Source organism: Acomys minous (assembly GCF_964271855.1).
Source record: "Acomys minous genome assembly, chromosome: 2".
Taxonomy (NCBI): domain Eukaryota; kingdom Metazoa; phylum Chordata; class Mammalia; order Rodentia; family Muridae; genus Acomys; species Acomys minous.
In genome coordinates this window covers 145,380,243-145,406,582 of record NC_140484.1, presented here as the reverse complement: position 1 = coordinate 145,406,582, position 26,340 = coordinate 145,380,243, and the positions used below count along the sequence as shown (strand labels likewise).

General features: G+C 40.9%; 1 protein-coding gene across 15 annotated transcripts in view; it reads left to right on the top strand.

Moving 5' to 3' along the window:
• SOX6 (SRY-box transcription factor 6) overlaps positions 1 to 26,340 on the top strand; it is a 602,500-nt gene that overhangs the window by 367,728 nt on the left and 208,432 nt on the right. For all 15 annotated transcript variants that reach the window (XM_084771677.1, XM_084771678.1, XM_084771679.1 and 12 more), the window contains one exon: positions 12,526 to 12,615. In XM_084771677.1, the coding sequence (XP_084627803.1) occupies positions 12,526 to 12,615 (90 nt within the window). The remainder of the gene's footprint in view (positions 1 to 12,525; positions 12,616 to 26,340) is intronic.

Genomic DNA, 26,340 nt, shown 5'->3' with positions numbered 1-26,340 from the left:
CTGATAGAAAATGCTTGACTTTTGTAGCCTTCGGCTTTGCTGTAGCCACATGATGAGACTCCTGCTGACTTTCTGCTTTGGTCAGTATTTTGGTATTTTCCATGCAGATGATCAGTGTATTTCATTATTCATACCTTGTACATCCTCTACCCGTCTACTGTTGTCATAGTCACTGACCTGGTCCTCAGTCTGTATGACGATGGGAAGGGCCGAGAGAGGCGTCTGCGGCCTGTCGCTAGTCTCCCGCTATGTGGCACGCTTGAGTCCCACAGGTCTAAGTGTGGTATTAGCTGCTATTTCTTTTCTTAGATGCTATTTTTCAAGTTGCATCATTGGGAATGGGCACCGAACTCTTTTTTCAAATGACTTTGTGTCTAAGTCCTCCTGCTTAACCTTAGCCCTATTGCCATCACAGCATTGCCATCACAGCATTGCCATCACAGCATTGCCATCACAGCATTGCCATCACGCCATTGCCATCACAGCATTGCCATCACGCCATTGCCATCACAGCATTGCCATCACGCCATTGCCATCACGCCATTGCCATCATGCCATTGCCATCACACCATTGCCATCATACCTTTTACTCAAACACAACCACCATTAGAAATGGAAGGTGTGTAGATGTGTGCACCATTTATGTGCATATGGTGGAACATAATGTTGCTATTGTTTTGACCTAAGTGGGTCAGGTGAGCCTGAGACCAGCACAACATCGCTTTGGTTTCCGTGTCCTGTACCACTCTCTCTCCTGCATTTGAGTAGATGGTTAGCACCGTCTGCTTCTCTCTGAAGAGTGGCTTTCACTTTTACTTTCTTTTCTTCTTTCTTGTTTAAATTTTATTTATTTATTTAGTTTTTTGAGATAGGGTTTCTCTGTGTAACAGCCCTGGCTGTTCTAGACTTGCTTTATAGACCAGGCAGGCCTTAAACTCACGGAGATCCACCTGCCTCTGCCTCTTGAGTGCTGATATTAAAGGCATGTGCTTTCACTTGTCTTCTGAGGCAGCTTTTGTTTGAAGAAATCTTTCCTTACTTCTTTGTTTTTAAATGATAACTTCACAGGGCTGGAAAGATGGCTCAGTGATTAAGAGCACTGGCTTCTCTTCCAGAGGACCTGGGTTAAATCCCCAACACCCACAGGTTGGCCCACAACTGTCTGTAACTCAAGTTTCAGGGAATCTGATACCCTCACACAGAAATACATGCAGTCAAAATACCAATGTACATAAAATAAAATAAATAAATTATTAAAAGATAATTTCACAAGATACAGAAGTCTAAGTGATTTTTCTTGCTTTTTGCTTACATCATGGTCATGTGGTTTGAATGTGTCTCTCGCCTTTAGCTTCAATTCAGTGGTCTTTATCACTGGGGTCTTTATCACTGGGGTCTTTATCAAGTGGTCAAAGCATGTGAACACTCCCTCATGGAGTTTTTACCATGTTGGTGGGATGACATGCTGTTGCTAGGATAAGATACCATGGCCAAGAGCAGCTTAAAGGAAGAGTTGTTTAGAACTGTAAGACCAAGGTGTTTAGAAGTATGCTTAATGTGTTAAGAGTTTAGTGGAAAAAGTAGGCAGCACACAGAAGTAGACAAACAACCTAAGCAAAAAGATGGAAATTCCAAGAATAGAAAGGAACACTAGAGATGAAAACAATGTAGTGAAATGATGACTATGTGAGGAGACTTGGTGTCTCCTTAGCTGATGACATAGGTACCTCAACAACCATCTCTGAGCTTGAGGGCATATTGGTAGAAATCTCCAAAAACAGAATAGCAAGGGGGAAAATAATACTGAAAAACAGAGCATCCAAACAGTAATAGTTGATAATTTAATGCCAAAGACCAAATCACAGAAAGAAGACATGCAGGACACACCAAGCACACATGCAAAAACATATAAAAATGGCAAATACACATTAATCATTCCAAGTGTTCTTCACATCTCTGTGTGAGCTTTGTTTATGTTCATCTGTGTGTGAGTTGTGGTTCTTTGTGTCTGTCTGTGTGTGAGTTGTGGCTCTTTGTGTCTGTCTGTGTGTGAGTTGTGGTTCCTTGTGTCTGTCTGTGTGTGAGTTGTGGCTCTTTGTGTCTGTCTGTGTGTGAGTTGTGGTTCCTTGTGTCTGTCTGTATGTGAGTTGTGGTTCTTTGTGTCTGTGTGTGAGTTGTGGTTCCTTGTGTCTGTCTGTGTGTGAGTTGTGGCTCTTTGTGTCTGTCTGTGTATGAGTTGTGGTTCCTTGTGTCTGTCTATGTGTGAGTTGTGGCTCTTTGTGTCTGTCTATGTGTGAGTTGTGGCTCTTTGTGTCTGTCTGTGTGTGAGTTGTGGTTCTTTGTGTCTGTCTGTGTGTGAGTTGTGGTTCGTTGTGTCTGTCTGTGTATGAGTTGTTGCTCCTTGTGTCTGTCTGTGTGTGAGTTGTGGCTCTTTGTGTGTCCAACTGTGTGTGAGTTGTGGCTCTTTGTGTGTCCAACTGTGTGTGAGTTGTGGCTCTGTGTTTCTGACTGTCTGAATCTTCCATTTGGGGACAACAACTGGCCCCATGATCTCTTTTCTAAAGGATGTAGGAAGAGTTGTGGACTTTCACTCTGTTGAGTGTGTCACTTGCAGGTGGGTGATGACTTGTGAGCTTTACAGCTGGGTTGGAAGCTGGCAGTTGACTATATAGACTGTACATATTTTCCTTATCTCCCTGACTAGAATCCCCAGGGTAGCAGAGAGCTGAAGAGTGCGAGTAGGCAATTCTGCCTTATCCCTCCTCTCATAAGGAAACATTCAGCAGTTTGCCTTTAATATCACAGCTGTGGGAAGCTCCTCCCGTTCCTAGACTGCCGAGTATGTATCACACCGTGGATGGCCTGTGAGCGTTATAACATGCCTTATCTACACCCAACAGCATGGACAGCTGCTTCTTTACCTTTATCACAATAAGGGACATTATACTGCACAAAACAGTCCCAGAATAAAGGCCAATTGTCATCTTTTCAATAACTATACTTGGCAGTAATTTTTGTGGGTGTAAATAACTTAAATGTTTATTACCATTTTAATTACTTATTTATCAATTATCTATAAAATGTGTGTGTGTGTGTGTGTGTGTGTGTGTGTGTGTGTGTGCGTGCATGCGTGCGTGCGTGCGTGTGTGTGAAGGCAGCCTGCTGGAGTGGAGCTCTCCTTGATCTAGGTGGGTCCTCCGATGAACTGAGGCCCTGAGGCTTGGAGAAAGTCTCTTCACCTGTGAGGCCTCTTGCAGATCCCTGTTATATTTCTGTTTCTGTTTTGGTATGTTTTGTGACTGTATTATAAAGGAGATTCACCTATACATTATTTTTTTTTCATACACTTTTTGATCGGAATTTGCTGGCCTCAGTTGAGCAGTGTTTGGCTTTACATGTTTTTTAAGTTTGTATAAGATTATTATTATCTCTTCCTTGAATGGAAAAATTTACCAGTCTGCCATATTTGGGCCTGGAATCACTTCAGTGATCAGCTTTTTATCTTGATACATGTATTTTCCAGCAAATTCTGTATTTTATCTAAAAATTTCAATTTATTACCATAAAGTTCCTCATATTAACCATGAATTGTTATATTAGTCTGTCATTATCAACATTGTTTATATTTTGTGTATCACAATGCCATGTTTGTTTGTTTGTTTGTTTTTAAAAGGCACATTTCCCTCTTGCTTTTGGTGATGTAGAGAAAACTAACTGGTCCTGAGTTGACCTTCTTCAATACAGACAGTCAAAATCCCCATGTTGAGAAAATAGAAAATAGGAAACTAAAGATATACCAGTGCATGAAAACCAGAAAACAGAGCAGTTATACGCCCAGGAGAATAAGACGGCAAACAGTCAAGTGTAGGATAAGAAAGAAGTAAATAAAATGCTGGGTGTGGTGGCACACGCCTTTAATCCCAGCACTCAGGGAGGCAGAGGCAATCGGATCTCTGTGTGTTCCAGGCCAGCCTGGTCTGTAGAGCAGTACAGAACATCCAGGGCTACACAGAGAGAGCCTGTACTGAAAGCCTCCAGTCCCATGGAGCAGAAACCAGTCCCTAAGTCTCTGTGCACCAACGACATAGGTTCAGAATACAGAGAAAAACTGAGAGACTTCAAAGAAGAGACACCCACAGTTCATTTATTGTTGGAAAATCTGGTGAATTTAGAGGATCTGAACAGAACTTCAAATCCCTAGGACATAATAGGCGGCAACAGCACAAGACACATGAAAAATTTTGCATAATTATTCCTTCTAAGTGAGTTTGGAGTGCTTTGTATAAAGTTTAGGTTGTGCTATAAGCAAGTTTCTGGAAAGATAAGAGGTTTAAACTTATAAAAAGTAGATTCTCTAGTTATATGGGAAAAGATAGTAAATTGATACCAAAAGGAAAACTAAAAATCTCCCAAACAGTAATTAAACTGCCTGTTCTAAACCAAGCGTGGGTTAAAGAAGAACTGTCACATACAGCAACAAAATATACTTACCTAGAGGACAGTGAGAGATGAGTCTAACAATGTATCAGAGCAGCCGGCAACAGTGACAGAGAGAAATGTGAAACTTTATTGCACAATTTAAAATTGACCTATAGATTTCAGAACAATCTTACAGAACCTTTTGTTTTAAATAAGATCATCCTAAGATGCACTGAAAGCTGCTGAGGACCAAGTGTAGCCGAGAGCAGGTTCGCGTTCTGTGGGAGCTCAGGGTACTGCAGTGCTGGGGAGGCAGAAGCAAAAGCACGTAAGGTCAGAGCAGGAGCAGCAGAGCAGGTGGGCCCGCTGGGGCCTCCCCAACCTCCCAAAGCCTGGATCATGGAAGAAGGAGAAAGACAGTCTTCAAACAATGTTGAAACAAGTGGACACACGTGTAAAACAAAGTTTGCTTTGTCTTTTTCACTCATAAAACATACAAAATAAATGAAATTAACTTAATCTCATCTTAACTATAAAACTGAAACTACACAACTTTTTGATTATTCCTTTTATTTTTGAGATTATAACATAATCACATCATTTCCCATTTCTCTCTCCTCCCTCTACATCTTCCCAAATAACAAATCGATCTTCTTTTTAAAAATCCATGGCTTCTTTTCCTTTAATTATATATATGTATGTATATGTATATATATGTACCTATATGTGTGTACATATATATCACAATATATATTACTCACATCATGTATATGTCCTGCTCAGTTTCTACACTGTTACTCACATGTATGTTTTCAGGGCTGACCATTTATTGGATAACCAACTGGTGTGCTTTTCCCCAGGGAAGACTCTGTCTTCCTCTCAGCATCCTTAGGTTCCTGCAGTTCTTACGTTGGGTTGAAGCTTCCTGTTCTTCCTGTGCACGTTAGCACATCTACTGTTCTCCTTGTTCGGCTCATATTAGGCAGTCATGCTGGTAAGACCTTCTGCGTGTAGCTTTACATTACTTGGAGACAGAGTAAATTCCCTGATCTCTGTCTCTTTAAATCCTTCTGTTGCCTTTTCTGCCAAGGTCTCTGTGCCTTAGGATAGAAGTTGTTTTGTAGATATATTCATTGGGACTGGGATCCAGAACTCTGCAGTTTGATTGGTTGTAGTTTTTGTAGTGATCTCTGTCTGCTGCAAAGAAAAGTTTCCTTGGTGAGGGTTGAGGTCCACACGTATCTGTGGGTGTTTATAACATAGGTAGGAGTATACTGGTTTAGTAATATGATGTTGTGGTTTCTCCTCCAAGATCTATGACTTCACTGGCCCTGGGTAGCTGGCTGGGTTTCTAGCACCATGCACGATAGCCTTCTTTTCGAGCGAGTCTTAAATTCAATTAGGGAGCTGTTGGTTACTGCAGCGGTGTGTGTGCCACTGCTGCAGCCTGAGGGTTAACATCCCATGCTGGTCATTACTGTAGGCATTACACAGAGCTCTCTGGCACCATGAAATCTAGTCCTCAAGGAGGAGGTATACAGGTCAGCAGGAGTATGAAATTTACAATAAAACAGGAAAAATATTTCTGATCTTAGTATAGACAACATTTTCAGGGCTTAAAAATACTAGTCATAAAGGAAAAAGTTAATAATTGAATAACACCAAAATAAAATCTGTAGTTCATCAAGAAACACTTTATAATGTAAGTTAGGCACATTGTAGAGACGGAATAAGATGATCATGTTTAAAGCAATCAAGCAAACGAGCAAACAGAACATAAGACACACTAGATACACAAAAATAATTAAATTGCGTCCATAATCTAATATTGTTTTTTAAAATCACATATGAATCTGACTACAGAAAAGTCTGGTAGATAAATCATAGTAAAATAAGTAGTTGATGAACACAGACAACAGGATCAGCAGTAACTAAGGTGAAAAATGTCATTCGTAAGGTAGATTTTAGCAGCATGGTCACCTACAGTCTGTAACAGACATTTCTCCTACATGAAAACCATGGCACATCTGAGCGTCTCATGTGCAAGAAGTCACAGTAGAGAAGCAGAGCCTCAGGCTGCACGTGCAGCTCTCACTCACTTGCACGAGCAGCTCTCGCTCACTCAGGAAAATGCAGTCTGTCTGGGAACCTGCTCAGTTCAAGGCATTTAAAAAAGAACTTTATACTGACTACTTGGTGGATGGTATTCAAGAAAAGAAAGCTTTTAGTTTAAACGAGATAAAGCATTGTGGAAAAAGCAAAACGAAGGGTTGGAAAGGTAAGGCAAGCAACACGTGGAGGGCACGGGGCTCCTGGACACCATTGGTTTCGCGGAGCTGCCCTGCATGCACTGTTGGCACCCCTGTCCCAGGAGTTAGTGTTTCTGTCTGTATCTGAAGCAACTGTTAGTAAGTGTAAAACGCCCCCTTCCCACTGCTGGCTGCTGTGCTGTACAGACCATAAATTACTGTTTAAGCAGTGATTTAAATAGTCTTCAGTAAAGCAAGCACAGAAGCACAGTCGAGATGTCACCATCTGTCTGAGGTCAGTGTTGCCAGCAGCTTCCTCATCTGCACTCTTTTTTTCCCTCTTTCATGAAGTCAGGGGTTTCTAGCTCCAGCCCCTGGCTGTGAGCCGTGGAGTCACCTGTGGAGCCTGCCGGCTCTTCCTGCCAGCACCTACAGTTCTGATGCCTCGATGAGCAGTGAGAGGAATGGGTTGTGAATGAGCCCTGTGTTCATGTTTCAGGTGCTCGGAGCCCGGGCGAGCAGATGAGAGAGATGCCTTTTGCTTGCTCATATAGAACCGTGTGACTCCCATGAACGTACGCTTAGCGCCAGTTGTCATGAATGCCTAAGAAAAAGTCTGGTAGATAAAAATAGGTCCTGGAGAGAGGATTGCCCCCAACACAAAGATGCCTGCGTGTGAGTCTGGCAGGTTTCAGATGCGGGGCCTCTGTTTCCTTCCGAACATCCCAGAGCCGTGCATAACAGGCCTAACAGCATTTCCAACACCTCTGTCCGTTGCTTCCCCACATGCTCCCTCCTGCAAACACACCCCCTTACTCACAGCATATTGTTCAGTAAAGTGGCTGGGGAATTAACATTTCTTCCTGGAAGGACTATATCTGATTTAATGACCAAATCATTTTAAGGCAGCACAACAGAATTTTACAAGAACGAAATCTCTCCCTTCACACCGATCATGCATGTTTTACTTGAGTATTGAGTCATTAGCATGTTTATAATGGTTCTAATTTAGTACAACATTTTCTGAATTTTATCCTTGAGTCATTTACAAATTGTTCTTATTGAGTAAACAAAGGGAATAGATTGCATTTTATACTTAGCAATTTATCTGAAAGAAGAGGGGAGGGTTAATTGTTTTAAAGTTTTGGTCTGTTTGGGGAGTGAGCCTGCTTTCTCATTGCCAGGCATAAATGCCTGGCTTCTCATCTTTTGGTTGGAGGGTGTGCTGTGGAGGAGGAAAATGAAGAATTAGGGGCAGGACAAGACTGGCCACTCCCACGGGGGAGTGTGGAGCACAAGGGGGCTGGCACGAGATTATCCAAAACAGTTGGTGCATTCCTTAATGATCAAGTGCTTGAGAAGTTCAGTCCTTCCTGGCAGAGCATCTGTGTTGATGTTTATGCCGCTGCCCTGCTGTATGGGAAAGGCTCGCTTTCTCTGCTGCTTGCCTAAAAATAGGACGGAGAATAGCATTGTATGAGATATTTTAAGATGGCAGAAACATTTAAGAGGTTAAAGGTTTGGCTCTCAGATCAGAAAGGCTCAGTGATATAGTGTGTACTGTTCTTTCCACGCTGGATTTTCTGTGGAGTTGGATGGCGATCTGCACACTGGGTTAGGGAAGTTATTTCTAGGTTTGTTTGGTTCAGTCTGAAAAACACACTGTGGGCTTTTCTGTCAGCTCCCTGCATGAAGAGCTTGCTTGAAAACAGACTCTATTTATACCCCTTGTTCTTATTTGGAAAGTCAGTTGTTTCAGTGTGTGTGTGTGTGTGTGTGTGTGTGTGTGTGTGTGTGTGTGTGTGTGTGTGCGCGCGCGCGTAGGGACAATCTTCATGGAGCATTGCTTTGTATGTTATAGTGACTTCAAAATAAAACTGGCACATTTTAGTGTCTAATTATTTTTAGTGAGCTTGGAGGGTTTTAATTAAAATTTAAGAGTCCTCTTCAAGCTCTCCAAGCTCCAGTTTTATCCCGCTGTATTGTGGCACTCTCGCCACTGTGCGGGAAAACGTACAGTAGCTGATAACTGCATCTGCATGTCCCCAATGAAAACACTTGGGGCTGCTGAGGGGTGAATAAATGTACATTGTCAAGTTTGGCTGGAAACTAAAGTCATGGGCACTTCAGATAAACAATCAGTGTTTGTAAATGCAGAGAAAAGGCGATTGCATTTGAAACTGATGATTCTGATGGGAAAATAAAGGGATGCCTTTCCTACTGTCTTAAGCACCACTGAGCATGGACTCTTGTAATGTGCACACAGGGGCTGACGCATTTGATCCTTCACTAGAATATTTGAAAGATATTTTCTGTGTCATGTTTGTGATATTTTATCCTTCTGATTTTCAATATTGCATGGAAGTGAAGGGAATAACAAATGTTTACTCACAGATATATGTTTCAAAGTACACTGAAATATTTCCCTTTGTTTTGTCTTCCTTGGCTTTAATTATGATTTATTTACTCTTTTTGACACAGAAGATAAGCCTTTATCACAATTGGTATTCTTGAAGCCATTATGTATATATTTGGAGTAACTGAAAACCATTCCTAAAACATTAGTCTGGAGATTAGGAGGCAGTCCCACCTTGGCTTTCTCTTATTCCATAAAACTCACCACCAGCCAGAGCACTAGCACACCGTGATAAAGCATGTCCTCTGCCCAGCCCAAAGCCTGTTTCTAAGAAGCAGAACCATGTTTTGCAATCTGTTATACAGCATATATTAAATAAAACCAATCCTGAATTGTATCTTTCTTTTGTTAGAAAAAGTTTAGAATGAGTTTCTTGAAAGATAAAAATTTAAATTTGAAAAAAATTAGCAAGCACCACTCCAAACACAAAAACATATCCCTCAATCTTAAGCCCCAAAATGGCTACCAAAACGTATGTAGTTGAGTAGTAGTCTAGCACTGTGGAGTCTTTACATCTTTGCTTCAAATAGAGAACAGCTAAAGTAAAACCCCATCCCTTATAAAACCACAGGCAACTAACCACAGGCCCTGTGCTTCATTGGGTAGGTACTGAGTAGGAGGAGTGAACTCCAGCATGTAGATGACATGCTACACAAATTCAGGACGTTGTAAGTTAGGCCCCGTCTTAATGTGTTTACATTGTAGGGCTACCGTGTGCCTCTCATTCCTGAGGAGTCATCTGGTTCTGTAGCTGTAGCTGCAGACAGCTCAGACATGGAAGTTTGAACAGTCAAACTTAGATAATGGAATTTACTGTCACTGTCACCTTGAGTGTAAAGTTGCTTTCAGATTAATCAAATAAAACATTTCTTCTGTGACAGAACCCTAAATGATTTAGAGGACATTTAGGTTTTCTCCCCATTTAGAATCACTGTGGCTCTTCCTATGTGGCATGTAAGGTCTTATTTATGTAGTTTTCCTGCTTGGATCTTTGTAGTAATCACAACAGGGTAAGGCCTGCTCTCACAGCTGTGGATGCAAAGCTAGTGTCGCATTGGTGTGCTGGAAGGCTGTCATCGCCTGGGGAGGTAGCCTCACACTTAACTTGAATCCATGCCCAGAGACTGAGTGTGCAATGGTCTGGCCCCTAGGACTGGGACCTTTGACAATATAGCCCTTCATTTATAACTTTGGACCTTTTACGCGTTTCCTCATCTCTGATTAGAAACTTCTTCAGGGCAGAGTGGCTGGGTATCAGCTAGCTCCTGGCCTTTCTCACTCCTCTCACTTGCTTTCCTTGGCAGCACCAATGCTGTCCTTGAGGGTCTGGCAGCCAGATGAGTATCAAGGGACAGTGTTAAAATCTAGCCTTCTAGAATTAACGTCAAAGGGTGATAACATTGTACCTAGTAACTCTTAGTGCCCTCAGATAATTTTGTCAGTTGTTGTTATTAAATATCTTCCTGTCTATAAATGTAGACCCACAAAGCCTATTTTTCCTTTTCCTTCAGCTTTTTCTACTTGAGCAGAAGCGGAGGTAGCTGGACTCGGTGTTAGCAGGGACGTCTGTTTTAGCAGGATATCCAATGCTCGGGAGCCTCTCAATGTGCAGCTCCCTGTGAAGCTGGCTGGGTTTATCTCGGAGTATGCAGTCTTGTTGTTCATAGAGCTGTCTTTGTCTTCCACGAAGCTTCAGCATTCTTTCCTTGGGCCTCTGGGGTATTTTGAGTCTATTTATAGAAATATAGACCTCCTTTACATCCCACGTGCATGTGTGGACTTGACCTGACTTTCTGGCCACCCTTGATGTGCTGGGGTTTGTCTGATGGGTGTGTCATCATCTCACCTGTAACTTTAACCAGATGTTTTGGAGTCCTGCATCTGTGCCAGCGAGCATCAGTTTAGTGCAATGACAGAACAAACAAGAATGGGTGAAAGGTAGCAAGTTCTAATAGAGTATAAAATTCAAGACTTTTTATTGATCTTCCTCATCGGTTGTCTAACATTACAACTATCTGGCTCAGAAATCCCAAACCAATGGGAGAAACAATAATGCCTGTCAGGCATGCCTTTGAAGATTTGCTCCATAGCTCTATAAACTCTGTTTTAATATTGGGAAAAGTATAGGTATTACATACCTCATTTATGAGTGGGAAGTGGGTGGAAGTTCGTGAAGAGGCAGAGGGCTTTCACTTAGTAGCCTTTCTGTGTAGAAAAGACACGGGGTCCTGTGGCAGCATCAGTCCTTTCATGACACTAGGATCTGGGTTCCATCCAGTCCCTGATTGATTGATCTTGTCACAAACAAATGTTAATTGTTTTCAGAAATGCTTTCTAATCGAGTGAAAGTCTTCTCATCTCTTAAGCGAGGATCACTGCCTTTTCCAAAGCTTATCTAGTCTCTAACGCCCTTTAGAGACCTAACTGTCAATCTGAGAAATCCAAGGCAGAGTTGGAAGCTAGAGGGAAAAAATGTAGGGGAAAATTCTCAAAAGATAGTTGGTGATATGGGGGAGAAAAAGTATTTGGAACTGGAGGAACCATTTTAAATATAATTTAAAAAGAAAGTTATCGCAGTTTTGACACTTGGAATGCTAAAGTTCAACGGGAGTTTTAAAATCTGCATTCCCTGGAAACAGGGCCTATTTGTTAAGAGCCGAGTCTTGAAAAGGTGCAAGCCGCCAGCTGTAAGCAGGAGGCCAGCCTGCAAGTCCCTCTGAGTCCATAGAAGAAAACAATGCGCATGGGGAAACACAGGCCAGTGTTGAGGCATCCTCATGTTTGTGTTTCTGTAATATTATGAATCTTATAAAAACGGATCCAATTGCTTTCTGTAATCTAGAACATTATTTTAAAATGCACCAGGGTGAATACTATTTAAACAGGTGTTTTCTTTAATAAACTTATGTGTTGCTTTTTATATAAAAAAAAACTTTAGCAGTTTTCACTATGAGGGCACAAAGAGCATCTCGATTTTACATACTTGTCTAATTTTTAGTTTTTGCAAAAGTTTAATTTCTCTTTTATGAGTAAGTGGTTACAGTTGATTGGCCTCTTCCCCCTTAACAACTTATCATTGCTCCTTGCCCAGCATATAAATTTTGCTTAACTTTAAAAAAATTAGCTGGGTAAAAGAGATGCCATCTGAATTTAGAGCCGCAGACTCTGTTCTGTCTTATCAGTCTGATAAATGATAAACACTGATTAAATATTGATATTACTAGGCTGCTAAGCATGGACCACAGAACACTATCATCACGGGTCAGTAGGTTCCCTCCGTCATGGCATTTTATTGTAGAGTCATGGTAGAGTGAAAGCAACAGCAACAGCAACAGTAACAGCAACAGCTTTTGTTTGTTTCCCAAGGAGCCAGTTGCTCAGCCAGCTAGCCCTCTGGGTCTGTAACACATATCTTTAATACTTACTTTTGTGTTTTAATAGATTCCTCCTGCATGGAAAAACTACTTTCAAAAGATTGGAAGGAAAAAATGGAAAGACTAAATACGAGTGAACTTCTTGGAGAAATCAAAGGTAAAATATAAAAAGTATCAAATATGTCAGATGTTACTTCACACACCCCATGCAGCTGCTGGTCTCCTCACTTCTAAATTAGGATTTCCATGGAAGAGTAGGTGTGACACATTCCTGAATGTCTTCTCTGTAAACTGTACATACACTATGGACACCGCTGTCCCCAATGTCAGTGTACAAACTCCCTTGTGAATTTACTTGACAAAAATAATGGCGGGAACGTCTTGTCAATCAATGAAGAGCGATTTAAAGACATCGTTTGTCTCTTAGAATCACAATAATATCTCACCTTATAGAGTAAAATCCCAATAAGAGCAGGTGAAATGTGTCCTGCATCACATTTTATGGAGATTTCTGAGGCCCGTACCTTGGTTTCCATCCTGCCTCTGTCACTTTACACCTGAATAGGTTTTGGCCAAAGCACCGGGTTTCTCTACGTCTCAAACTCACTGTCTGCATGGGGGTGAGAAGAGCATTGGTTTCATGAGCTCCTTTAGAGAGAGAGTTGACAAAAGTAAAGGTCTCACAGCTGTAGCACTTGCTGCAGAGCAGTGGGGCAGTGCAGGTTACAGTGCTCATCACTGTTAATACGTACATAGGATTGGAAACTGACTCGCGGCCAAGAGAGTTCTGGGATTTAGTCTTGCTCTTGGCCTCCTGGAATATCTTTGTTCTCTTGAACTAGGCAGGAACTTAGCGAGGTGCTAGGAAGTCTGTAGCTTTACCCCTACCATTCACCATCCTTCTGAAACATTAAGAAAGAAAGAGTGCCTGCCGTGTGCCTCAGCATTGTGCCAGCCTGTGAGTACAGTCTCTGTGCTTCTGTCTAAGCCAGCGCTGTGGTGGCGGCGTTTCTGGAGAAGACCTGTTATGTTCTTATACTTCTGTGTCGTGAGAAGAAGCCAGGCCACCTGTAAACACCGTCAGTTACCTCGCCCTGAGTCCCAAGCTCTGTTTGCAGGAGAGCTTCAGGGACACAATTACATTAGTTCTTGGGATTTATCAAACCATTTTGGGTTGTTTAGCTCAGTTAAGATAACCATTTTGTGGTAGGTAGCTCATGAAATGTTATTTTTACTTTATTGCAGAGAGTTGGTAGTGCTCTGTTCCTTTCAACCAAAATGCAGAGCACAGTTTTCCTTCCCACAGAGTTTCAACAGCTCCTTCCTTAACTAGCAGCGTCAAAACCAAGTGAAAACAGAATATTATTTTGAATTTTACTGCTTCTGCTTTGTACTTATAAAGGCCATTTGCTATTTTGGAAAAAAAAAAGACTCTCAACATAACTGATGGGTAGAAAGAAAAGTCATTAGTGCCACATTCTCCATCCAGCTGCAGTGACAGGGGCTTGTGTGACTTCACACGTCATTTCGTGTTGTCTTCTCTTTCCCGAGCCTTTGGTTTTATAACAGTGAGGACAGAAATGGCTCATGCAAAGGCAAGCGTTTGCCAACACAAGTGATGGGGAGCTCGCCTTCTCCCAGGAGTATGGAAGCTAACATTTTATTATTTCCATGCTAATAAACTCTGGCTTTTAATACATTTCAGGGTGTATCTCCTCCCATACCTTTTTACTTTTATTTAGATTTAATTCTAATTATGAGTCTAAAATTTTTTAAAAAGCACAAGTTTCTGACACTCAAAATGTGTAATTCTCAAAAGCGAACCATGCAGAATCAAGCCTTTCCACTGCATTTCTCTGGAGGCCCTGCAGGTTATTTGAGCTATTCTGAATTTTATAGACATAAATGATAATATTCTTACTGGATTTTCCAGTTAACTTGTTCTACATTTTTTCTTTTCATACATTTTAGCATTTTGTCACCACATACATTACATACATAAAATGTACCCACCATACATTACTTTAGACATTGAAAACTTGGTAATTCAAATAGTTTAATTTAAGTGATGCTGAGAGAACACACTGTTGTATGTGACTTGCCAGCTGCATCCCTACACCCTGTGCCCTCTCTCTGAGGTTTTAAAGTGATCAACACTAGATCTCTGATCCTTGTGTACTGTAGTGGGTTATCAGTAGCTCTTATCTTCAGCATTATGTCTCAGGAGGTCCTATTTTCCTGATTCCATAATTCATACATATTTACTTGTAAGAGATAGAATGTAGCATACAACAAAACCAAAGTGTTCCTTAATTCTACATGAATCTTGTGGCACAGGCTTTCTGCCTTAACTTTCATCTACACCCAAGTTTTGTATAAAGTTAGTATCAGCCCCTTGCCCCACCCTATGAGTGCCACTTGTGCTGAGTGTAGGTTTTCATTTAGATACACAATCTTTTAAAATCATTATCGGCAAACACATGCCATAAAGTGGTCCCCTGAGTCAACCAAGCCTTCTGCTTGCTCATTTCCCTTTAAGGACCTGTCAGAGCCTGAGAGCTCCTGGGTGTATCTAGTGGCATCACACATACACATCCGCCTTTGTTCCCTGTTTAACTGTTGCAGGTGGTATGGGTTGGCTTCTCCCATTCTTGAGATTAGATACTATTCTGTGATATTCTCTCCCAATTAATTGGCTCTGTATTGAAAATTTTAACCTTTCCTCCCCTCCCGTCCCACAACTACTTTTATGCATAATGTCAACTAGAGCTATAGTTTTTACTTAACAGTTAAAAAAAATAACACTATATACTATGACTGGATGCTCTGAGTCCTTTTGACTTGGAATAGCATCTTTCTTACAATTAGTTATACAGTTGGAACCATTTACATAAACTTTTACCAGTACCTTAGTAATTATTAAAATACTATATTTCATATTTATCATAACTTTGTTCAAGGTATTTTCATTCTTCTAAAAAGTTTACCTTGGATTGCTTTATATCATTGTGTTAATTAACATTCCAAATGGTTTTTTGTTTGTTTTGTTTTGCTTTTTGTGAAAGGGTTTCTCTGTGTAACCTTGACTGTCCTGGATTCGGTTTTTAGACCATGCTGGCCTCAAACTCACAGAGATCCTGAGTGCTGCCTCTGCCTTCCTGAGTGCTGGAATTACAGGCATGCACTTTCAAATGTTTTAAAATCACATTTATATAAAACTACTGATGAATAGCATCTTTATAAAATTGCATATTTTTATTGGGGACAATTTATTCAATTCTTTTTTGAAGATTTATTAATTTATATTTATGTGCCTGTGTTGCCTGCCTGTATATGCATGCAAAACTCACAGCGGCCAGAAGGGGGCACTAGATTTCCGGTAACTGAAGTAACAGGCAGTTTTGAACCACGGTGATGGTGCTAGAAACAGAACTCCAATCACCTACTATTATGCTCTTAACCACTGAACTATCTCTCCGTCCTCCTAATTGACTCTTGATGTCCCCCAGAGAAGTTTTGGTTTTAATTCTGCACATCTCCTTTTGTGTTTTATCCTTTAATCTTATTTTCTTTCTGTTACTATGTTTAGAGATTGTAGTGTCTGCAAATTAATTTTACTGGTTCACTATGTAATTTCCCTCTTTATTGAGCTCCCAGGTCTAATCACGTAGCAGTTGACAAGAATGCCTCTTTATCCCATTACTTCACGTCATATTACCTAGATTGCTAAGCAATAGAGACATAGCAGATGTTTTGGCATAGTTTTTAGTTTACAGTGTTAATTTTAGTATTTCACACTTTGCATTGACACAAGCTATTTTTTTGAATACCGTCATGTAGCCCAGGCTGACTTTGAACTTGTAATAGCCAAAGATGACCCCGAACCCTTGTTTCTCCTGTCTCTACCTCCACTGTGCTGGCATTTCAGACATGTACCATCATGCCTACACACATTATTATGATTATTTCATTAAAATATAGCTTATCATTAAAATATAGTTCCTTATTAAATATTTTCTAGCTCTAGTCTCTTAGGAGTCTCTGTGAGGAACTGTGTTGTGCTTTATGACACACCTTGCTGGCTTGGGGGATTTGAATTTATTATGAAATAAACCCCAGTTAACTGTGGAATAGTCTTCTTTAAATGTCCTGCAGGGTACATCTCTGATAAACTGGATTGATTTGTGACTTATTTATTTGTAATTTATCTTCCAGACTTTAAAGTAGAGCTGGCTTTTTCTTTCCTTTCTAGATAATGTAACAGCAAGTAGGTTATATATGTATTATTTCTGTCTTGAAAAATCTAAACACCAGAGCCTAAAAATAGTTTTTTTCCCTTTTTTTTCTTTCTCGAGACAGGGTTTCTCTGTGTAGTCTTGGCCAACCTGGATTTGTTTTGTAGACCAGGCTGGCCTCGAACTCTCAGAGATCTGCCTGCTTCTGTCTCCCTGAATGCTGAGATTATATTTTTAAGTTTTAAAGTTTTTTTCCCATAAAATATTTTTTCTAAAATCATATAGTTTGTGAGATTGTAAGTGTGTTACCATTGATTTAATCTATAGCGCCTGTCAGTTCGGTTCTTCTGTGTCCGCTTTGCTTACCGGATTTTTACTTTTGCATTTTTCCTTTTGTCTTTCACTTCCCTTGGCAGTAGTTTTTCTACTATTTATCCATCTCCCCTAAAGACACAATTTTAGAAATTATGTGTTGCTCCTGTCCCTTTTCAGAATGCCAAGCAAATCAGCTTACTTTTGTTTTTACTGTTTCTTCATTCTTTATTTTCTTCACACTTTTTGTTTGTTTGTTTTTAATGTAGTCTAATTCCCACATTAAATGCTTAATTTAAAATTTCAACTTAATATTAAAGACACTTGGTTGTGAGTATGTTTCTAGAAATAGCTTTATGTGCCCCTGACTGTGTGCTTTTAGAATTCTTGTCATTTTATGAATATTCAATCATTACATGATTTGATAATTTATGTTGACATTTTTTCCCATAAGTTTCTATCTCATGCAGTGTAACAAAGTTACTGAAAGGCGGGAAAAGCCACCATCAACCCTAGGGGAATATTCTAGCAATAGAGAATGGAGCAAAAACGTGGGGGCCATAGAACGGATAAGTGAAGATTGAAAAAATGAGTCTTTAATCCATAGACCTTAGTATTCTTATATAATTAAGAAACAATAATTTCTTTTAAAGATTTCACTTTAAAAATTGCTTCCTATAATACTATCCAAATAAGCACCACTAGGTGTAAAACCCTTGGACAGTCGCTAACTACAGCTGATGTGTGAGGGATACTGAGTCCGGGTTGTAAACAATCTGTGTCTTCTCTAGCAATTTCATTGCTCATTGAAAGGCTTGTTTCATTATTTTAAAAGTATTTATTTATTTATTTATGTCCATTGGTATTCTGTCTCTACGTATGCGTGTGAGAGTGTCAGTTCTCCTCTGTGTGAACTACCTGTGGGTGCTGGAAATTGAACCCAGGTCCTTTGGAAGAACAGCCGGTGCTCTTAACTGCTGAGCCATCTCTTCAGCCCCTATTTTATTATTTTAAGTGATATATATATATGTATATATATACATATATATGCGCCTGTGTGTGGATGTGTGTGCAGGAATGCAAGTGCTCCAAGGGAACTAGAGGTGGGAGAGCTCCCTGAGCTGGAGTTACAGCTGGTTGGGTGCAGTTGGATGTGGATGCCGGGAACCAAGCTTGAGTCCTCTGGAAGAGGAGCAAGTGCTCTTAAATCCACTGAGCCATCTCTCCAGCCACCATTTTTATTGTTTGTATTTAAGGCAGGTAACTATGTTTCTATTGTACATAAAATTTGAATGGTTGGTTGCAGTGAAGCGGATTGATACAAACATCACCTCAAAGACTTGTGTTTTTCTCAGTGGGGTAAGAACACCTAAAATCTCTCTTAGCGTTCTTTAGTGTGCCAAGGGAAACCCCCCAGCGCTGCGCACTGCCATCTTTCCTGCTGCCTTATTACCTGGGGGTAGAATGTAGTAACTTGCATGAAATTAATAGCAGCAATCTCTTGGTGAAGAGTAATTAAAGACAGTCAGGAGGATTGGCTTGGCACACGCTATCTGACTTGGAGCTGTTGGGTAGAAGAGCAAATGTCTGTTTGTGTCTCTTTTATGGAGCTGGAATAACAGGGAACTTGTTCCTAAAACCACTACCACCACCACCACCAACAACAACAACAAAAAACAACATCTAAAAGAGTCATGGCACCCGATATTGATACAGTTGAATTGTGTGTCTCAGCAGAGGGTTCCTGGAATATAATATGGCCTCACTACGCAATACTTGCTGCCATCAGTGCTTAAATGACTAGGGGAGGAGTGGAGGCATGTGACAAGAAGACAGAGTGCAAGACAGAAGTGTGGTTGGGTTTGAGTTGTGCCGAGTGTGTAGGGATTCCAGGATAGCTGTGTTTTGACACATTTCTGAATGTGGTGCTGATATGGAGCCATTTCTGCAAGGCGAGGATCTGTGTCCTGTTGCTTGCTGTGCAGAGGCTGGCTGCCTTCTGCTGACAGGAGAGGCTCTGAGCGTGTCTCCCTACCCCACACGGCTTCCCCTAGCCGTAGTGCCTGATACCTCCAGCTTTGTGTGAAAGCAAAGGAACTGTGCCAGGGAAGCAGTGATGATGCTTGTCTGAGTTAGCACAGCAGTGTTTGCCAAACACCCCGAAAAGAGACATAAAAAGATGATGAACAATGAAGGGAACAGGATGCTAATGATTCCTTTCTGGTGTCATTGATGATTAAATGTTTGCTGTATACATTTAGGTATTAGGTAGATGCATTTGAGGTATAATCCCCTACAGCTTAGAAAAACGAAGGTTGATTTTTTGTTTGTTTGTTTGTTTTGTTGTTGTTGTTTGTTTTTTTTTCTGACAGAAAAATGACCGAGGATACATTTTCCAGGGGCATTTCTGAGAATTGTTCCAATGTTTTTCACAGCTATCACTGAAGTACAAACATGCATAGGACTCGCTGCTGTTTCAGGAGCTGGTTTGGCCTTGGCCAACCTTGGCTCTCATCATCTGTGCTGAAGGGCAGAAGTGCTGACCTGCTGCGCTGTCCTTGTTCACAGAAGAGCTAAAGGCAGAAACTATATATCACAGAGAACGAGCTATCACGACTGCACTTGTAACAAATAGTGAAGTGAAAACTTACATTTAAACTGGCTGTGGTGGTCAGGTTTGCAGTCTTAGTGCTCAGGGGCGGAAGCAGGAGGATTGTAGGTTTGAGACCAGCATGGATTATATTGTGAGTTCAGATTGAGCCTGGACTACACAGTGAGGCTCTTTCTCTAAAACCAAAGAGTCAGCACAGGAAAAAATATATCAGGGGCCATTCTGAAACGTCTGTGGAGACCGTCTGGGGGCCTGGTTTTATCCAGGCTTTGATTGCCAGCAGGGACCCTCAGAGGGAGGGCAGGCACGCAGAGCGCCATGGCTAACTCAGGGCTTGGGAGGTCTTTAAGGTCAGATAAACCAAGATGTTCTAGAAGTAGCTTAGGCAGGGTTGCTATCTCCAGGTCAGAGTGTGTCTTCCAGTTCCCACAGCACCAGTGCGCAGCCTCACTCTCCGGCTGACATGCGCAATGCTTCCTACAGAAGGCCTAAACATGCGGCCTTGCTCAGGTGCTTGCTCACCCTGCCCCCAGAAGGCTCTGTTCTCTGTTCTCTGCTTTAAGTACTCACAGGACGCAACTGGATGGGCAGGTACTATGATTGTATACTTTGAGTATTTATTTATAAATGAGTTTTTCTTGAATTTCTACTCATAAATTTATGTCAATCTCTTTTTCCTCTGGAGAGACTTCAAAAAAAGCCAGAAACAGATCTGGAGAGATGACTAATGCATTAAGACCACCTTGTGCTCTTGCAGGGACCCAGGTTCAATTCCCAGCATCCAGATACTGGCTTGTAACTGCCTGTAACTCCAGTTCCGGGCACCTGCTGTCCTCTTCAGGTCTCTGAAGATACCAGGCATGCAAATGATATGTAGCCATACATGTATACAGGTTCTCACACATACACATAAAAACAAATAAATCCTAAAGCAAAATAGAAATGCTTAGAGGTGAATCTTAGGCCACCTCACCAATAAAATCAGTGAAGTTCATTTATTTGGTGATTATTTTTAAGTGTCCAAAATAATAACGGCGCGGTCCTTGTTTAGATCACATGTATTTGAAACTTCTACATTTAAGTCTTTTAAAAATGCCCTGAGTTGCGCTGGATGCTAGGTTGTGAATTCAGGGCCACTGTCTTCTTAGCTCCTGCCCCTGTGCGACAACTCAGCTGATTGATCGCCAGGGCCTTTTGTACGAGTCCTGTATGCACAACTTCAGTGTCACAGCAAGGCTCACAGACGCTCCAAAAATTAGAGCTGGAAGCTTTTGTCTGTTATATAATCCGACTTGTTTTTCTCCAGATAAGTCCAGAAAGCTACTGCTCTAAACCACATGGTAAATTACTAAGGTAGAAACTTAATATTCTGCTCCAAATAACATGTTTAGCCAATTTCACATAGTCTTTTGGTCGTCTTGTAATCAATAGCGAGTAATTACGGGAGAACTCCTGGATTCCTTTAGCCGGCACCGAATGCACAAAGCAGCCCTCTGCACACATCCACGCATTTGGATCCAGCAGCACCCACGGTTTCTAATTACACCGCTTTGCATGAGTGTAGACATCTCAGAGCCCTCCTTTGTACTCTGCTATAAACATCTTTCCCTTCGTTTGAAGTCTGTGATATACATGCAAGCAATTAAAACCTGCCCCCCCCCCCCCCCACTGGAGGTTGGAGACACAAGGTCTTCTTAATTAAAATTCTAACAAAAGCTACCGGCAAAAATTCCTACTATATGATTAAGGTCTAAAGTATTATGATACATTAGATTCATTGTTAACTGTGGGGATTAAAAGAAATCGATATGTTGGGGTAAGATCAGCTGAATCTAATTAGTGAAATCAATGTTTACATAAAAGAAAATACTAAAGTTTAATAACAGGTTCTGCTTATAAATATAACACTGGCTAAAATTGTTCTTTGTTGTTACTGCGTTGACCACATAATCATATTTTAAATTCATTGAATAAGAATCGGAAACTTCTTTCTTGTAGTTAATTATTATAATTAAAACACAAAACTTTAAAATCATATCTGGTTTCAAAAGTTTTAATTATGAAAGATTCTTAAATGTAAAAATAGTCTCCAATTATAAAATATTCCCAGCGATTCCATTTTTAAAAGGCTAATTTTAGCACGAGTACATACCAGAGTCAGAAATTGGGTAGAAGTGAAGTATTCCTACGCAATTATGATGGTTTTAATATGCATTAGTCCATCGGTGATAGAGCAAAATGGAAAGCGATATATTCTGATATACCATGAAAACAATACAGCTTACCTTTTCCTTCCTGCTTGCTCTGGGGGAAATAAACATCACAACCAGTATTGGAAAGAACCTTACTAATTGCAGCTTAGATTTTAAGTCAAATGAAGGTCATTAACAATTTCCTGGAAGCCCTTTCGATTGCTTACCAGGAAGTGGTGGCTAGCAGGACATCTGTAGTCCTCCTGGTGGAATTAGTGGAAACACACTGGAGTCTTAGTGATGTGTGTCAGATGTAGGCTGATGGGGGTGGGGTGGAACTCCCTGCTAGACTCGGTAGTATTGTTTAAACAAACACTTTTAAAATTATCAATATTAGTATACAAAATCAGAAATGAACATAGCTGTTAGCATGCATATACCCACCCATGTTGTAGTACACATCTCCAACAGGGACCCTTGTAAAGAGTGGAATGGCACGCTGAAGGACGCGGCTCTCAGAGGTGGCTGTGATGATGTGACAACGTTGCTGGGTGGCAAATTCAGTCTCATTTTTCCATCTCCATAAAAGTGAGAATTGGGTGTGAAATGCCTTCCAAGACATCACCTTAAGTCTGACCTACTCTGTGTATGGTGATCCCATGGACGTGGCGTTAGCCACATAGAGACTAAAAGGACTGGTTGGCTCCAAGTGGGCTAGAGTGTCTGCAGCATTAATAGTGACAGGAACAGAGGCAGGAAGATGTATTAGCTCACTAGTTCATATAGTACGTTATATAGAAAGAAAGTTTCTGGTTGGTTTCCAGCGGGGACAGGATAGCGAGGATCTTGTAACCACCTCTTGTATCAGAAATGCTTTTATAGGAAATGAGGCAGCAGATGTAAGCTGCAGAGAGAGCTCTCATAGCCCAGGAAATGGACACTGCATGTGCATCCGTCAAGTTAGCAATGCAGAGCATGTTGTTTGTGTTTGCTCAACCAAAAATCAACTTATTGCTAATTAACACATTTTCAGATAAGTTGGGCCTGGTAATATTAACCGCCTTCATTCCATCCCATTACAATGGGCAGGTCAGTTACTACAGACCTCCCAAGCCTTGGCAGGACTATTAAACTTTTGTGTTTAAGCAAGGCCAAAGTGTTTTACTCAAAAATTTAAGTGATTTCCTATGTAACTTTGGTTCTTTCATGTTAAAATGGGATGTTCACACTTAATATTTCTGACACATAGTTGACATAAGGTTTTTCGTTTGTATATTTGTTTTTATTTTTGTTTGTTTTGGACAAAAATAGTACTCTGTAGCTCAGGCTAACTCAGAACTCAGGGAAATCCTCCTGCCTCAGCCTCCTGAGTGCTCAGGTTATTGTTGTGAGCCACCTCTCCTGGCTTGGCTTAAGTTGTTTTGAAAGTAACTGTTGAGTATGAAATGTACTATGTGTTTCATTGATTTTAGCACTTACACAGAAAGTTTAGTATGTGCAAACTAGAGGAAAAACATTTTTAAATATCCTAGCATTCCTTTGCTGTATTTCATCTCAGCCCTTTTCATTTGAATAAATCATAAGGATTTAAACTATACATTTGGGGAAACATTTATCCATAACTAATTCTTGGTAGAAAAATTCATGGGACTAAGATACCAGCCCCCAGTTGTCTTGGGCTCCAGCGGTGCTCTGTGATCAGCACAGCAGGTGCCACGTGCACCCTTGGTGTTTCCTTAGTTTATAGGGTCAGCTCTTGAACACATCCTCAGAGGTCATGGTTACATCCCATAAAAACTGGCACATGGTTCTGAACCTCCCACACTCCAAGTATTTAGATCATTTGTCTGAATTTAAAAACAAAATCACTGCCCCCCCCAAAACAAACAGGCCGACCATTTTTTCAAAATGCTGTTTTATGAGTGAGGATCATGCAGTGAGCATAAACTGGACATCATTCTTTACACTTTAAGTTTGTTACTGCCGTTGATAAGTACCACTGAGGGCATATCTAATGCACTGGGGAAATCTGTTGCAATTATTTGTTTATTTGTGATTCCTTTTCAATTCAAATGTCTACATTAAACTGTTGAAAAAGAAAACTCTGGAGAATTTAGGTCACTTTTAAAAATTCACTGAGTTTCTGAATTCTGGTGGCAAACATCTATTGCATTAACCAGGAAGAAATTATCATAGACTCTACATTGAGAAGGATACACTCCTCAAATTTAGTGATAGAAAATAAACCCCTTCTTTGCGTACAGGCTTTAAGAGGGTGGGACATCAGCCACACCACCTGCCCGAGGAATGGGGGAAGCACTGGGACTGAGCGCGCATTTTAGCTAGTTTAACTCCAAATAAATTATTTTTCCTTGAGCCTCTTTTCAGCACTCTGGCATTGATTACACCCAGAAATGGACTAAATAGACACAAGTTGGTAGCTCTTAGGAAGTCTGTTCAAAATGACAGAAACCACAGAGAAAAGGTCCAAGTCTGACTCTTTTCCTGATTTCCTAGACTTTTTTTTTTTAAAGCTGTGAGAATTTGGGTACTGAAAAAGATCTCTAATGCTGAAAGGGCCTGAAAATAAGAAAAGTGAGAGAGGGGTAGAGTTTCCGTTGACCCACGTTTTATTTTCTCCTTTGATCATAGACTGGAAAGGAAAGCACACATTTCACAGAAATGGCTCAGCACCATTTAGATGGTCTGGCCAGGAGAGGGAGTGAGGTGGGGGAAGGCAGGGTTTTGATGGGGGGGGGGTGGGATTCCCTCGGCATTTGATTCAGGTGATTCAGCCAGTGCTTTCTCTCAGCTGTTTGTTGTGTGCTTTCATGATATTCTTAAATATCTCTGTATAGAAGAGACCAGACCTAAACAAGATCCACTCTGAGCCTTCAAAAATAGGTTTTCTCATGTAATATAACAGGAGATTTGTGTTCCTGCAGTTAAAGCCAAGAGTTTCATTCCTGTTCACATTTGTATAACCAGACTCCCATCACAACAGGTGCACAATTATTTTTATGAGTAAAATATTATCAGCCTTCAAAATTAGCCAGGGCAAAATGCAAGTTGTCTGATTAAATAATCAAAGCTGATACTTAAAATACATTCGATTTCCACAGGAATTTTAAAATGGTAAGCCTCAGTCTCTTACTTTGATGTTCAGAGGGAGTTACAATTGTTGGTAGCATGTAGGTAGCACTTGTAAGTAGTCTGGTATGTTTTGTGTAATTTGGTTGCTGTTATAAGGCAAACTATTATTAGATAACTAATTTTAGTCTGATACTTCAACCTGCAAGTAAAATGGTGCATCTCACAGCAGGTGACCCTATTCAGTATTTGATCAGAAAGCCCATCAGTATATAAAATTAAAATCCAGTCTATGCTCACTTAAATTGAATTTGTGGGATTTAAAATTAAGCATATATTTCCGTTTATAAAATAAATAGATCATAGATATGTCTAAGTTACAGATTATCTTGGTGAATAGTCAAGATGCCTAAGTGGCAGAATGCAAGAAAAAAACCCAACCCCAATCTGCCCCTCCTGAGCTGAACAGGAAACATATCTGGGTGGCAACTTCAATGTGGTTTTGAAAGCACTACAACAGTGCAGCTGTTAGAAACCAATTACAGGCAGGTAACTGTTTGTTTTCATATCTAAATCTGTTTGTCAATCAGGAGATGCAGTGAATCAGGAGAAGGGATCTCAAACACAAAACCACAGAGTGAGGCAGAGCATCTGGAGGAGGTCCAAGCCACAAGAATTAGGGCAGGAGTGCAGATGGAATCAAATCCACACGTGCGCATGGCTCCTGGCTTTGACCACATTTTTCAAATCGAGTCAGAAGTTTGGGATGACTGGAGAGAAATCTCAGTTTTCTATTGGGAGTGAACTCATTTTAAGGCTTGTTAGAGGCAGCATGGTTACCAACAGGAGGGAGAGGATAAAAGAAACCCGCACATGGTTATTATCTAGGACATTCTCACACTGGCTCTTCACCAGTCTCATGACTTGTGCTCTCACTGGGAAGTGTGTTGAGCTACATCTGAGGCTGTCTCGTGAACAAGTAGGTTTTTACTGCTTAGGTTCACAGCAGCTTTCAGCGTCTGTGCCTGTTTCTGACACATCTTGTTTTATCTGGACACAGTTGGTGAGGCCACTGTACTGTTCCACTCCCTGGTGCTGAGGGTACGAGACAGCGCAGCTCACAAAGAGTGCTTTACACATGTCTGTAGGGCTGAATTCGGGGAAACCTACCGAAAGCCAATGTTTAAGTTGGTAACATCAAGAGCATAAACAGAAGTGTATTAAGAAGGCTAAAGAAAACAAAATAGGCACGGCCATGCTGTGGTTTTGCTTAAACACGGGCTTTTGGGTTCACCAAGAACCCTGGATTTCTTTTCTGCTGCTTACTGAAAGGAGCCCTTTTATTTTTCCAGGCACGGTTTGTGCCAGTGGCCCTTTGCCTGGAAGCACGGTGGCTGTTGTCTAGCCCTCACCGAGGACTGTGTGTCTCTCTGCTGTGGCTG